General features: G+C 36.4%; 1 protein-coding gene across 2 annotated transcripts in view; it reads right to left on the bottom strand.

Moving 5' to 3' along the window:
• LOC121386706 (ribosomal RNA processing protein 1 homolog B-like) overlaps positions 1-16,567 on the bottom strand; it is a 29,786-nt gene extending 13,219 nt beyond the window's left edge. For both annotated transcript variants that reach the window (XR_005959687.1, XM_041517701.1), the window contains exons 1-5: positions 16,464-16,567; positions 9,750-9,832; positions 6,072-6,215; positions 2,795-2,989; positions 2,011-2,075 (exon numbers count right to left, since the gene is read on the bottom strand). Coding sequence is in view for 1 of the 2 variants with exons in the window: in XM_041517701.1 (XP_041373635.1) it covers positions 2,011-2,075; positions 2,795-2,989; positions 6,072-6,215; positions 9,750-9,832; positions 16,464-16,563 (587 nt within the window). In the remaining variant the exon portion in view is untranslated. The remainder of the gene's footprint in view (positions 1-2,010; positions 2,076-2,794; positions 2,990-6,071; positions 6,216-9,749; positions 9,833-16,463) is intronic.

Here is a 16,567-nt window from a genome sequence, read left to right as displayed (position 1 = left end):
TTACCGTAATGTCACTTGAAAGCCATATTTAGTAAAAGGTACAATGTTTTAATGACAAGATTTTCTTCAAACACATTCAGGTGTGTTGTTCAAAAAAAAAAAAAATCAATAGCAATTTTGCACTGAAATTTTTCCAGCATTCTTAAAACGGAAACGTCATGTACCCAATTTATAGTTATTGTAAGGAGATGCAAAGTGACGTCATTGGAATACTGACGTCATTCAAATTCAAAACGAATTATTTCAATTCCTGTGTATTTGTTTGCTTTTTATTATACACATGCTTTACAATTTACAGCTGTTTACTACTAGTGTGTGTTATTTGTTTTAATTATTTTTATTTTTGGGATGGAGGGACTCTATGACATTGCGAAAGCATAAATACTTTAATAGTATAAAAAGAGTGCATAGGCAAAGAAGGGTTATGCGCTCTGAATCACTCCGCTGTTTTGTTTACGTTCAGTGTCCCTTTTAGTGAGAGACAAAAAATATATTTGGCGACTCAAATTAATAATGTAGCGCATTGTAATAAATAGAATACTATACTCGTTCTCGTGAGAGACCGTTTATATTACAACTCGTGTGTTGTCGATCGTACATCACGAGCGGAAGCGAGTGATGTACGATCGAAAACACTCGTTGTAATATAAACGGTCTCTCACGGGGACTCGTTTAGTATTCTCTATATATATACCGTATATCTTCGCCTATAAGTCAAATCTTTTTCACCCAAAAATTATTTTATAACTTGGGGGGTCGACTTACCGTTTTGGGGATTATTTTACAAGTTTTATTGTTGAAGTATGCCCTGTATTTACTCAAATATGTTAATTTGACACATTTATTTTTTATAACCTTTTTTTGTTGTCATTAGAACGGTTTTGGTTATGCAAAATGGCGTGCGATCTCACTCACATGCCAAGACAACAGTCCACTTAGTTAAAATAACAGTCATCACTAATAGCAAAAATGTAAACAATACTAACTACCTGTTGCCTGAGTTTATTTTGAAATCTGGTCACTGGCATTAATGGTTGTTCAAACAATGTTTTGTCGGTGATTAACTTCATGAATATTACTGAGCTTTCCCTTAAAACAGCTTAGACTGATATCTGCAGTTCACTAGAGCAATAGGGACATACATAAAAACCAGTGTACTTTCCAGAGTTATCCTCCTTACATGTATTAATATGGCGGCAAAACATGTGATTAACTGATACTTTTTATTTTATTGTAGTGATCTGTTGTCAGTCTTTACAAATAAAGTTGTTGTCTGTGCACAAAACCATGCTGTACAGTGCCATACGGTAACAGCCAAACAGCTTTCACTATCTACTAAGGGAATATTTTGTTTTGATGCTATGTTACTTGTTTGCGATGTACAAAACGTGAAAACCGAAGTTTGTAAAATAATTTTCTTTTGTTCAATATTGTACATTATTTTTCTCATGTGCTGAAAATAAGAAATACTTCAATATTTATAAGTTTTTTTCATGGGTCGACTTATAAACGGGTCAATAAAAAAATAAGTTTTCAAGGCTTGAAATTAGGGACTCGACTTATAGCCGAGATCGACTTACAGGCGAAGATATACGGTAGTCTTTAGACAGGAAACCTGCTAAATTTTTTCATTAGTAACAAGGGATCTTTTATATGCACTATTCCACATACAGGATAGCAAATACCACAGCTTTTGATATACAATGTACCAGTCGTGGTGCACTGGCTGGAACGAGAAAATAGGCCCACTGAGATGGTCCGATCCTAGATTGACCGCAGATCAGGTGAGCGCTTTACAACTGGGCTATGTCTTGCCCCTAGTTGGAATGAGAACAACCCAATCAGCTGAATGGATCCACTGAGGGGGTTCGATCCTGTGACGCAAGCACCCCAAGAGAGTACTCAACCTACTGAGCTAAATCATGCCCTAACATTGATCACTTACCACTAAGTTGCATCTGCCCACCCCAGTTTTAGAAAGGAGTAGGCCGAACACGCTCTGTGACTTACTTTTTGGATCGCTGTACGTAAGTGACAAATGGAGCCAGAAAATCCACAATTTGACTGCCAGTCAGCTGTTGAAGAAGAAGAGAAAGTATATTTTTAAACGAATAACAAAAAAAAAAAAAAATCAAGAGTCAACAATACTCCACTGAGAAGAGTTCAACTACCATAATATCATTTTAAGAAGAATGTGAATAAGCCATGAAGCAAATTTAACATACTGTTCAATAGCAAAGATCGCATTTTGACAGAAACTTTATTGTCGTATTGTTGAGTTGCACAGTTAACAATAGTACACAGCCACTACTAACTCCAAAATCTGGAAACTGAATAAGTCTATATCAGGTTTTGGAAATTAACTTTTCATGTGTAAACTGGAATACCTTCTTTTTTTTTTAAATAAAGAGAAAAGACATATTTCTTGTACTGTTAAAATGTCCAGCAACAGCCAACATGATGATCAATATTTAGTATAAAGCTGAAGTCAGACTGCTTGATATTAGGACCTTGTTTAACTTTATTAAGATGATTTTTTTATACAGGAATACAACTCCATGCAAAGGGATATAACTCTATAAAGGGACCTAATTCACTAAACTCATAACTTTGTGATCTCTCGGTGCAATGTTAAATAATTTGCAATGATGACCAGATGCTGTTTAAGACAGCCTAAGAGAGTTTTGTGAAATAGGCCCCTGGTGTAAATGCTATCCAAAGCATTGTACACAGGCTGTGTATGGCCGATATTAACTATCTTATTCACTGGATGAAAATGGGATTCACTGCTTACCTGGTCTGCACCCACTTTGCTCAATTCACTCAGGTAAATATCGGCCAGGTGTATTCTGATACCATCAGGTATGTCGTCGTTTGAGCAGTCGAGAAGTGTGTCATTCAAAATGGCGACAAACTGCTTGAGTACATCTACATCCCAGTTCATGTTTCTCAGGTACAGAAACGACTGATTTATCATGTCACGTACAAACTGAAATATCATACAAAGTCAAAAATATATCCACAAGTCCGATGGGAGGCCTGAGTTTCTTCAAACTAAACAAATTCACTCTTTAATTTTTACGTCATTAGTTACCGACTGCTTCTAGGTGGGGAGTATTCTTCAGACACTGTAAACTTTAACAAGTAAAATTGTCAAAGGACCAAATTGTTATAACTGGCTCAGTTGCACAGAACTGCAAAATCAAAAGAAGAAACGTGATTTACTGTTTATTTTGAGAATTGTTTCAAAGGCTCATTCCTGGGTTTACTGCACTTTTTAAGATGTTATCGACTAACAGACTTTTTAATGATTGTAATTACATAAAATATTATTGGCTGTATATTAAATGTGTTTTTGGAGGTTCTAATATTTGTATTAGATTAAATTTCATCTTATTTCGTAAAATATTTTTATTTCGTACATACGTAATTATTTGAAGACAAAATCCAGTTTGGGTTTCTTACAAATATTAAAACGACCAGAAACACATGGAATATACAGACACTGATCACTGATATTCTAAACAAGAAATTATATTTAATATACAAGTTTAATCGCAGAAATATCTTACAATGCAGCAAACTCAGGAATGTCCCTTCCAAGACTTTCCAAAATTGTCACATTACCAAATTATTACAACTGGCTCGGTTGTACAGAACTGCAAAATCAAAATAACTAACATGATTTACTGTTTATTTTCAGAATTGTTTGGAACAATTAGGGTTTTTTTACTAACAACAACAAATCAATTCCAAGACTTTACAGGGAAGATAATAATGGCATGAAGCACAATGTGTGCAAACCCTGATTCAAAGTTTCTTCTTCTTTTACGTTCAGCCATTACTGTTCATACCTCAAAGTGCACATACTTGTGAGATTATTGAAATCGTGTAGGTCAGAAATATACAGAGAACATTTTGTTCAGTAGTTTCAGAGATCGTCACATAAATTTAAAACATTAACAATAGTTGCTAATAAATTTTCAATTCACTAGAAATATCACTAATCAAGATTATGAAAACAAAATGTTCCACAATACATGTATGTGACCTAAAAATGTACTGCATTACAAATGGGTTATATATATATATATATATATATATATATATATATATATATATATATATATATATATATACTCTTCAAAAGAAGAAATGCAAAACCACATTGTCGTAACATTTGGAGAATTGATTTAATTATTGAATGGTGAGTCCGATAATTACCAAATGTTGCAGGATTGTTCACAATTCACTCTAGTCCATTGTGAGTAAGTGATAGGACACACCACCAAGGTCAAGGTCAAGGTCATCTGGAGTCAATACCGGGTGTGGCCTCCGCATGTGTTGACAACTGCCTGGCACCGCCTGCCCATTGAAGCAACCAGAGTACGGATGACGTCCCGGGGGATGGTGGCCCACTCGGCCTGCAAGGCTGCTGCCAGCTCGGGCAGGGTCTGGGGCTGTGGTTGTTGCTGTCGGAGGCGTCGGTCCAACTCGTCCCATAGATGCTCACTTGGGTTCAAATCCGGTGATATCGATGGCCAAGGAAGGACATTAATGTTGTTGTTCTGTAGGAAAGCCGTTGTGAGACGTGCTGTGTGAGGCCTGGCGTTGTCATGTTGGAACACTGCGTTGGCGTTGGCCATAACTGGAACGATGTGTGGCCGGAGGATCTGGTCAATGTAGCCCTGTGCATTCAGGTTGCCCTGCACGTGGACCAGGTCAGTTCTGCCAGCGTCCACTTCCTGCACGCAGTTTGCCGCATAACGTTCACCACGACGCCTATACACGCGACATCTTCCATCATGACGTCGGAGCAGAAATCGGGACTCGTCACTGAACCACACCTGTCTCCATCGCAGTTGAGGCCATTGTCGATGAATCTGGCACCACTGCAGTCGGAGTCGACGGTGTTGTGGTGTTAAGATGACACCTCGAACTGGACGTCTGGCACGAATTCCTACCTCACGTAGGCGGTTCCGTACGGTCTGGTCGGATATCCTGCGCAAACCTGGTATTGCTGCGGCTGTGGAGGTGGCAGTAGTCAATCGTTCCCGAAGGTGGCGTACCCGGATGTAGCGGTCCTGCCCGGGGGTAGTGACCCGTGGTCGACCGGATCTAGGGAGGTCACGTGTTGATACATGTTGCTGGTAATGGTCCCACAGTCTGGAGATGGTGCTTGGGGACACATGGAATGCCCTGGCAACGGCCGTTCTGGATTTGCCTGCGTCTAGTCGGCCGATGGCATTGTTTCTCTGCGGTTCACTGAGACGTGGCATGTCCTGGATTGTCAACTGTCGGCCAGATACAGAGGCCAGGCAAGCGAACACCCTGCACTTTTATACTGTCGGTGTTCATGTTGCACGTGCAGACAACGCACGTGCAGTGGTGACATGGTTTGCACGTGGCTGCGTTTTTGCGAATATTCACATTTTGGAACTTTATTGTACAGTAGCTGCGTTTTATCGAATGTAACCGTGGGAATGTGTTTGGGACATGCAATGACCTTATATTCACAAAGCATGAACCGGTAGGAAACATAAAATCGGAGTTATAACCCATTTGTACCCTTTTGCGTTTCTTTTTTTGAAGAGTATATATATATATATATGTTAAAAATGTTAAATTAAGGTATGATGTTATAAGTGTAATAATGTAGCTTTGTTTGTTTAACCAATGTGTATTTTTCTGGGTTCTTACACATGAAAAAACTTAAAATGCAAAGACATTTCCAGGACAATAATAAAATAAAAAAATTCAGGACATGAAATGTTCAATCAATGAATGTTTCTGTAACAAATTGTTGTCTGAATTTAGACAGGTTATGAGGACAACAAAAGTAAAGATGCCAAAAAAAATTAAACCACTAAATTTTTTCCAGAAATGTCCAGGACAATAAAATTTAATGGGTTTTTTCAGAACATTCCAGTCCTGGATTTTAAAATCACAAAATTCAAGGACATTCCAGGATGCACAAGAACCTTGTTTTTGTGCTGTTAAATATTAATTCATTCATTCAGTGTACTAACTGGCCAGTATGAGATATAATATATATATATATAAAAAAATACCATCATGAATTTGTCCATGCGCCAGAAATCTATGCCGCTCCATTCCCTGGCCTCCGTCTGAAGGAAGACTTTGATGAACAGCAAAGCCTGTTTGTAGTTGTTCACGATGTGAACCAGACGCGTGATGTTAACCGACAGCTCCTCCTGGTGAAAAGAAAAAAACATGTATAAATACACTACACTGGTGTAGGAACTGAGAGGGGGACCGGGGGAGGGGGGGGGGGGAAACGATGACGGCATTTTTCAGATATTTTGATTTATAATAGTGTACAAGTGTGTAAATATAAAAAGCATGTGAATTGTAGACGAAACATTCTACAATAAACAAACCTTTGCTTACAAAATTAATGTGTTGTTACTGTATATAATTAAATGAGCAAGAAAAAGAATCAATCACCATTGTGAGGTAAAGATACGGCAATTCCAACCCTCTGGACAAAATGTTTTTGTAAGGGCCTGTTGGGTTGGAATAGCCGTATCTATACCTCACAACAGTGATTGATTCTATTAATATTTAGCAGTGGTAGACTAGTTAACTAGCAGAATGACAGTGGTATGACGTCACTAATGATAGGGTCAGCGCTGAAACATACAGTGTGACGTAACAAAAGAAGAGATATCTTTTAGGAGAATATCGCCAATTATACTATTTATAGTGTCAGTGATAGCTCCCACAAAAGCCTTTAATGATAAAACTGCTTGCTCAATTTCTAACTTTGCTTAAAAAACAACATTGCTTCCCACTCAGGGCTAGCTCTAGGGGAGAAGAAAACAGCTATCCTGTATGTGGAATAGTGCATATAAAAGATCCCTTGTTACTAATGAAAAAATTTACCAGGTTTCCTGTCTAAAGACTACCGTATATCTTCGCCTGTAAGTCGATCTCGGCTATAAGTCGAGTCCCTAATTTCAAGCCCTGAAAAATTATTTTTTTATTGACCCGTTTATAAGTCGACCCATGAAAAACTTATCTATTAAATTAAAAAAATAGCACAAATGCCGATATATTCTGTAACAAAATGTTAATTATTACATGTAAACATTTTATGCCAAATTAAATAAAACTCACCAATTGCTTTTAAATTCTCAAACGACGAAAAAAAGAAGTTTGTTTTGTTGAACGACACCACTAGAGCTCATTGATTTATTAATCATTGACAATCGGATGTCAAACATATGGTCATTCTGACAGTCACAGAGAAAAAAAACCCTCAACATTTTTCCATTAGTAGCAAGGGATCTTTTATATGCACCATCCCACAGCCTTTGATATACCAGTCATGGTGCATTGGCCGGAATGAGAAATAGCCCAATGGGTCCACTGACAGGGATCGATCCTAGACCGACTGTGCATCAGGCGAGCACTTTACCACTGGGCTACATCCCGCCCCTGAAAATTTGTTAAAGGAAACATGTCACGTAAACCATATTTGGCACCAACCATGTACAATTAATTATAAATTGAATCACCTAAAAAAATTTTTTTTATAAAAAATTAATTACTTAAAATATCTCCATAAAAGAACCCCAGATACGAGCTCTTAGCGGAAATTGCCGATCTTTAATGAGCAGGGCAATCACGAGGTCTGTGACGTCAGAGACGCGTCGCTTGATCTGAAGCCTTACACTTAAAAGCATTAGTCCGTACCACTCATAAAGAATCTAAGACTTGCACAGCTTACCAAAACAATGAGTGTTCGTTCGCAAAACGTTTTGCCGTATCAATATGAGCTGTTAGTAAATGAAGAAAGACACACATTTACTTACAACAGTGATACTGATGAAAAAACGGATAGCGAGTCGGAGGGTGGAGAAACTGATGGTGCCAGACCAGACCGGTCGACCAATTTACAGCCCGGAGCCCGAAAGTAACCCAGAGACAAAACCAAAACTCGGATGCTAATGCCGAGGTGTATACTGTTCATATTTAGCATAAAGATACACCTCGATATGATGTATTTAAATATGTAAAAAATATAAATGTAGGACAAACATTTTTTGGTGGTTTTTTTTTTTTTTAGAAAATATCGCATTTTTTATGTTCGGGCTGTACATAATGAAATCTGTATGCACAGTGTAAACAAACGCTCTAATTTACGACAAGGCGCTTCACTTTCATTAACCTGGCTTGTAAAACAACATAAATGACTTGAGAGTATAATCAAATTTTAAACTAAATATATTTCTATTTGCATCAATAGAACGAAATGGGGTTATAGTATTTTTCTCTCATAAAAAAGTAGCATATTATTAGGCCTATTGGTAGGGTGCGTTAGAGTAAAAACGACCACTCGCGATACCCAAGTGATAATTTTCTTTTCTTTGGTACTACGTAATTGGTCAGTTTTGTAATTTTAGATGGGAAAGTCTACTTAATCAAGGGTTTTACAGCATTATTTACAGTAATGAAGCAGGGCGGCTGATAATGTCCATTAACATTGTACTATAGTCGCGATAGGTTACGCCACAATACCCTGTGATCTTAAAAAAACTGGCACGTATTTTGTACGTATGTCTAGACCGTGGTAATCACTTACCTGGTCGATACCCTGCAATATACACCTGCCAATCAGGAATCACATATGCAGGCCACGGAAAGAAAGGACCAATTAACTAAAACAACACTCCGATTCTCAAGTCAGCCCGTGGATGAAACATAATAGTTATTTCGACACCGACAGTAGTGGTTTATTTTGTATTGAACTTCGTGTTGCTTTGGGGCTTCGGGCGATGAGGAACGTTTTTGTGACGTATTCCGCCCGAAGATTAAAAACATTATTTAAAATTATTATTGTTTTCTACACGTTTTTTAAAAACATATTTAAATACATCGTACTGAGATGTATCCTCATGCCAAATCCCATGTTTGTATATGCCATATTTAATTACTTGTTGACGTTTCCTTCTTCGGACGGTGAATACAGATTTTGTTATGTAGGCCTACAGCCATAACATGAAAAATCTTCTTTTTTTCCCAAAAAAATAAATAAATAAAACATTCTACATTTTTGTTTTAACATATATAAATACATCATGCTGAGGTGTATCTTTGTGCCAAATATGTATGATGTACACCTCGGCATTCGCAACCGAGTACTGTTTTTGTCTCCGGGTAACGTTCGGGCTCCGGGCTGTAAATAGGCTGACACCAAAGTGCTATGCGGTGTTGGTGTCCAATCTTTTCTTTTGCGATAAAATACACGCATCTTTCTTCGGATACAATCCTTTGGAAAACCATAAAAAGACAATCCCGATCGTTTAAACTGTTTATTTTTACACCCAAAGGCCGCGCAGTACGGCACTGTTGGACTGAAAAGATCGTAAGCCCCTTACTCCATATATAAACAGTTAACAACAATGGAAGAGTACAGCGGCTCTGACGTCACTTCCCTTTTTTTCCGAATGCTCACGAAGAAATATGCATAAATCGTACTTTGATACTGATTAGCGTAATTTCTTCATTTTAAGTTAACTACACGTATTTTATTGTTATAAAGTTATTTGTATATTATTTTTATATCATTTTTCTTTTAAAATGAGCTATAATATGGTCTCGTGTCATGTTTCCTTGAAGTGCCAGAGCTAGCCCTGCCATTGATAAAATGAATTTCAAGCCATGTTTTATGATCCACTAATCTCCCACTCCCACCATCTCCCACCCTGGATTTAGTGCAGCACCTGTATGAGTGGTTTGTCCTGCATCCACATCGAATAGTGCAGCCCTTTGCAGATCTTGAGGTAATCATCTTTGGAAAACCCAACTGAAAAATAACAAATAAAACAATATAATAAATTGGCATCATTATCAGCAGGGCTTCTAGAATTTTTATACAAGCCACTAGCCATGGGATCAGTAATTTTAAAAATGTACTAGCCACGATTACAAATTCACTAGCCCCACTTTACTTTAAAGTATGTACAGTAATAATCAGATATGTCACCTAAAGAGGGAGATAGAGCGTAACACACTTTAAGATTGGGGAGGCAGGGGTTGGGCCAGGATATTCATATTTACAAAGTATACTTAAATGCAGCATTTGACAACGTTTTTTTACTAGCTGTCGGGCATGGTAATGGTAGTTATTTACTAGCCCAACACTGAATATCACTAGCCAAGGGATTGGGGCTACCATAATCTAGAAGCCCTGTTATCAGGGCTGGGCATATCCTAAAATTTTCAATTGCCCATCGGGCAAGTAACTTCAAATTTTACTCGTACACAATTTTTTTTAACGTAAGCAGTTTAAATAAAAATGTAACAGTTTAGATAAAAAATTTAATCTGTATGTGTCACAAAGTTTACATCATACAAAGCACTTGTAAGCCCTGTATTACTGTGTATGTCAAGACTCAACATTAGCGTTAACCCGGGCTGTTTTGGCTACCGATTTCTCACTCGGACTACCAGTTGTCTGACCCTGGTAGTCTGCCAGGCTACCAGATGTTTTGACATGTCCAGTCACTCCACAATCAAAAAGACATTTGAGTCGTCATCGGTGTCTGAAATTCCACCTTTCATGCATGCACTCTCTACTGCCAAGAGTTGCTGAAACTGTTAATTGCTCCCCATGTCTGACCAACAGGTGGCACTTGCGCAATATGATTCAGTGAAATAAAGGAGTATATTTGCCAGTGGTATGAATTTTTTAACATAGTGGACGAATACAAATAATTTGAAGTAATTCAGTGGCCAGATATACAGGGTTCGTACGGGTCATGGAATTTTCATTTGGGTCATGGGTTATCCAGTGTTCGATATTAACAGTATCCCGATATCCCGGGGATACCAGAATTTAATTTTGGATACCAGACTTCAAGAACCCAGTATCCCACCGGGATACCATATAATACTAAATTCTCAGGTGGGATACCAGATTTTGAAATGTTAGTATCCAACTGGGATACTGGCCAAAAATTTTAATCTCGAACACTGGTTATCTATTCGTAGTCATTTATGACAATCAACAACATGGCCTGTTGTTTGGACGCCTACTTATAACCAATGCCTTGTATGATCAAGACTATCTGCCGCCAGCTGAAGTCTAAACTAAACCATAATTCAATCATGGTTTCCTTCTAGGCTACCTATGCAAATTGTCAGATCATTGTTCACAAAATTAATATATATTATTATGTTAAAGAAATGTATAAATTGATGATTGTTTTCAATGTTAAAAATATTAATCTTTCTTACAAATTATTTTTAATTAAATCTCTCTCATCATTTACTACTGTTTTGCGCGATAACCTCGCTCAAAATGGCATCTGATCGTGTTATGCAATAACACAACACACATGGCGAATCAGCGATCCCTTGTCTGGGATAATGGGCTTACGGCATTTACAAGTTTATTGTCATCAATAAAAAACGCTATCGTTTTGGAATAAAGGAAAGTTTTTTTTAAGATTCTTCGAAATGACATCTATTAAAGATAGTTACAGCCATTTTAAGTATTAAAATATGCAATATCAATCTTCAGGATCATACGATTAGCAGACAGTTCTACACTAGTGCAGGACGTACATTAAAATACTTTTCTTAAGAATCACATTTTCTTTCTACGTCCAATCGGACCACGTTCTACACATGAAAACCGTATGAAGTGTTTTGAACAATAATATTTTGTACGCCTTCATTACAAGATTAGGCCTAAACAAATTAATAATAATAATAAAAAAAAAAAAACTATTGCGTGTTTCTGGAATTGTACCAAACAAGTTACTGTAGATAGGATAGGTCGGGTTTTTGGTGGTGGTTATTAGATGAGAAAAAAAAAATTCATACCATATATACCCCTCCTTTGAGGCCATCCTTAAAAATAGTTTGTTTTGTCCATTGCAAATGTGGGTAGGTAGGTACGGATTATTATTACTATTACTATTATCTATCTATCTATCTATCTATCTTTTACGGTACATATTGAAAAGACATTTTGAGTTTTTTCTCTTTTTTTCTTCAAGTTATGGGGCTACCGATTTTTTTACTGAGGGCTACTACTAGTAGATTATTTAACTGTAAAACTTAAGGACACGGCCTATATGTTTATTTCCCTTTATTTGTGAATGTAAAATTGGAAATGAGTTTATGATCATTTCTTTTTTAAATTTAACCTATTACTTTAGAATGATCATTAAAAATATGCAACTTTAAATTAATTATTTCACAGTGAATAATATTAATTTTGGGATTGTTTGTGTGGGTTGTTTTTCATATTTTTTGTTGTCTTTTTTATGGGTTTTTTTTTTAAAATATTAAATAATAAAAAAGTATACCTCTTTATTTTTCTGGATGAATTTTACTTGAAGAATGCAGGACATTGCATTTCAGGTCATTTAATTTTCAAAATGTTCAGGGTGAGTATACCCTCGGTTTTCTTTAGAAATTCTGGCGTTTGATGCTGTCAATGTCAGTCCGACAAACAGACTCAGTCAGAGACTGCTTAGATCCCATTACAAACTTTCCTGCATGCACGCCTACTCAGTGTTCTTTAACATTTAGTCAAATAAATGTTAATTGCATGTACGTTTAATACATCAATTGAATTGGGAAACATATGTGAAAATTTGCAGATGGACAACTTAATTTTGCAATAGAAAAAACCTATGTTAATGAAAAAATTACTGTACGGTGGGAATTCCCTGACCTCTTTTTACGTCATATATGTTGCGCGAGCTCAAATAGATAAAGCAAAAACTAACTTTACAAAGAGTCTACTCATCCATTGTAGTAACATGCTGGATCGTAATATTCTAAACAGCATTTTCTCGAATCTTCAAAGTTTTTGACAATTTACGTCACAGACACCTACATCAAATACCATGATTTACGAATAACGACCAAATTTCTTAAATGCCTTCAAAAAGGAGGGGTGCTTATTCAAAGATGTGGGCATACTTCCGGTCAGATATGGTATTCAATATAATAATCATGGGAAGCGAAAGTTCGGTTTTGTGATTTTACCGACATGCTACCGAAAACTATCATTTCTGTGAAATCCAGGGGCCTGACATGCAAACGTGTGTGACTGTGAGCACACGCACACACACTGTACATAGGTGATGAATGGATGAAGAGAGACAGAGAGAGAGAGGGGGTGGTAGGAGTCAGTTATAGTTTTCTTACTTGCACAACCAATCGAAATCTATGAACGGTCGCACAGTCTTGGCCAGGCTATGGAATTACAAAAAATCACAAGTGTACACAAGGGATGAAGAAGAAGTTTGTGTTTGGAAATTTTGGTTGCCCGGCGGAAGACTGAATTGAAAATTTTTACTCATCTGGGGCGAGCACATGAGTACTTTTGGCCAGCGCTGATTATTATGATTGGCAGGGATGCACAGAACGTTTAAGTCAGTAGACAGTACTGATAAAAAACAATTTAACATTATTCTGGGAATCTTTTGGAAAGCACATGTATGTAAAGTTTTTTGGTTTAACATTACTACTACAGGCCATGACCATAAGTTTTTTAGGGCTACCAGGTTAAAAAATCTAGTAGCCCTCAGTTAAAATTGGTAGTCCCATAACTTTATTAAAAATATTTTAAAAGAAAAAACAAAACATTTATTTTTATTTAAATATTTTGTTTTAGGGTGTGTGTTTTTTTAAAATCATGAGCAATATACGGTGAAACATATACTTATGAAAACTATATTAATTATAGCTCTAGTGTCTTGTTTAAATCATTAAACAGAAGATTCGGGAGGTATTGCCAATTTATCTTTATATAGTGGATGAGTAGATTTTTAGATTAAAAATTATTTTTTCTATCACTGATTAATAATGTTTGAGAAGAGTTAAAACTTAAAACCCGATTTAAAAAAAAAATTGATATCCTGAAATATTCAAAACTACAACATTAATATGTGACAAAACGAAGTGTCACATGGGTGGCATTATATATGCAAATGATCTATTTCATTCTTTACAAAATAATATATGGAACAAAAAAAATCTCTATCTACACATGTACCTATCCACATTTGAAACTACTAGTCGGAAATGGATAAAACTAAATATTTATGAGGATGGACTCAAAGAAGGGGTAAATATGGTATGAAAAAAAATCTTTAAAAAATTAGATCCCTCATATTATTATTATTATTTTAATAACTTGTTAAACATACTTTACATAGACCTACAATTAGCTCAACTGATAAGTGTTGGTTGGGGCATTGACATTAACGTGGCATTTTTAATTCAACAATTATGCAACCAGTCTTCCTCCCTCAACATTTTGTAGCCCAGTGGTAAAGCACTCGTTCAATGTGCGGTCAGTCTGAGATCAATCCCATCGCAGTGTCTGCACATAACATTTTTTTAAAGTTGCCATCCGGGCAAGTGGTGACAGCACTTTCACTTGCCTGGATCTATTTTCACTTGCCCGAATAATATTTTCTAAAACATATTCAATATTGCAACAGATTATAAGAGAAAACATTTACTTTGAGTATTTTCCTGCACTCAACCAACCCACTCTTTAAACAAATAACAGACATGCCACTGCAGGGCTCACCCTGGATCAAAAATACCTGTAGCCAAAATATACTACTCAAAAGAATTTAAGGGTCAGACGATATTTTCAACATTATTTTCTGAATGTCAATTATATTAGCTAGACCATAATGTCACGCATGGTATTGTTCCATTTTGACGAAAGTGGGTCTAAGCAACCCATAAATGAATTAAAATCCACTGTCACTGTCGACTAGTTCTAATGGCGAAAACATGCTTACATTTGCACGTAAATTAGGGCGAAAGCGAAAGGTCTGCTAAGTGCCCATAACTTGCTTTTTCACAAAGCTCTTCATTTATATATATATGAATATGAAAATGTATCTTTTTCAGCTAATTGTGTACAAACTGGAATAAATAGGAATAACAAAAACCTCAATGGGGGTAGGGGCAGTTAATATATTACTTCGATTTTTCAGCGGGGGTGGGGTTGGGATGGGGTTATGCAATATCTTTAGAGTTTGAAGCCAGTACCCATACATCCATCCCCCACTTCTAAGGCCTATGACATTAAATTAACAAACATACAGAAATATGGGGGTGGGTGGATGTTTATGGAGGGTGTTGTTTTTTCTTTCTTTCTTTTTTTCCAAATAAAAATTTGAGAGCTTTTTTTTGGTCTTTTTCTTTTTATAGAGCTCATTATTTCTTTAAATAGCAATCTTTATGTTAGTTTGAATTGCTTTTTTTTTCCTGCTTTTTTTTAAAAGTGATATTTGATTGGTGTTCGTCGTGTCCATTTGGTTTAACGTGAAGCGCATAAACCAGTTTAGCGAATGTTTTGTTTACGTTCGGTCTGGCTGAACTCAGCCCTTGAGATGGCATACATGTCTTTCGGCCCTGAACTGGCATGTGTATTCAAACTGTTTTTATTACTTTGGTTCAAAGATTTTACAAAGTAAAAATAATAAGTTACAGATTATCCAGACATTGCTGTCATACATGTTGAATGCATGCTGTTAAAATTAATAACCGTGATTATTAAAATAGCAAACATTATAAGGCCTACGCTGTATTCTGTATGACACCGTTTCTCGTTACCGGTAGCGAGATGGCTATTATGCTAATTGAATATTTGGTAGTATTATTATGTTTGAGGTGTCGGATAGATTATGTAACCGTTTGTTCACATCAGAAGACAGAAAATGGCTTAGCCAAAATTTTAGCCACTTGCAAATTTTATTAGCCATTGGCTAATTTGGCTACCGACAACGCGAGCCCTGCCACTGTCAATACATTTGTGGTATTGTTAGTCACTTAACGCCATGGCACTGCAATTTCCAACAAACAAAGATTGAGCACTGGTATAACCGACACAACCCCTTCCTGCCCCCACCCCATCTCAATGAAATAATAATAATTTAAAAAAAATACCTAAAATATAATGTTCAGTGGATACGATCTATGACGTGTACACATAACCAGGGCTGAATCTTGTCGACATGAATTTGTGCCCAATTTTACATGCCACTTAACTTACCATACACCTATTTTTATATTGGGATATGTTTATATGTAAAAGCAGACCTACACTTTTTCATGGTGCAAAGTAGGCTACATAGTACATAGCTGTACTTTTATTTATTTATTAATTAATGATTTTTAAAAAAGCCTGTCGTCGTTTTCAGTCGACAGGGGCGATCGGGTGACCATTAAGTTCGAATATTAAAGGCCGTGGTATGTAATAAATCAATGTTCTCTAGTGGTGCAGTTAAACAAATTAAACTTTAACTGTACAAGTTTGTAACATCATTAAATTTAAACATGTTTGAACAATGAAAGTGTGTGTGTGTGTAGTAGATTTCATCACGGGTTGATCTGTCCCAGGTTCTCCAGTCGTAAATAATCTTGCCCATTCCTAAGTAAAGAAATTTTACCGGAAGACTTTGCTGCAATATATTTTCGCAGTTTCTTCAGAGCTTTGTCTCTTTGCTTCTTTTCATTGGAAGCCAATTTTTGAGCAAATTGAACCTCCATTTTC

This window comes from Gigantopelta aegis, chromosome 12 (assembly GCF_016097555.1).
Source record: "Gigantopelta aegis isolate Gae_Host chromosome 12, Gae_host_genome, whole genome shotgun sequence".
Lineage (NCBI taxonomy): Eukaryota > Metazoa > Mollusca > Gastropoda > Neomphalida > Peltospiridae > Gigantopelta > Gigantopelta aegis.
Note: the sequence above shows the minus strand (reverse complement) of the source record. Positions and strands in the feature narration are given on the sequence as shown.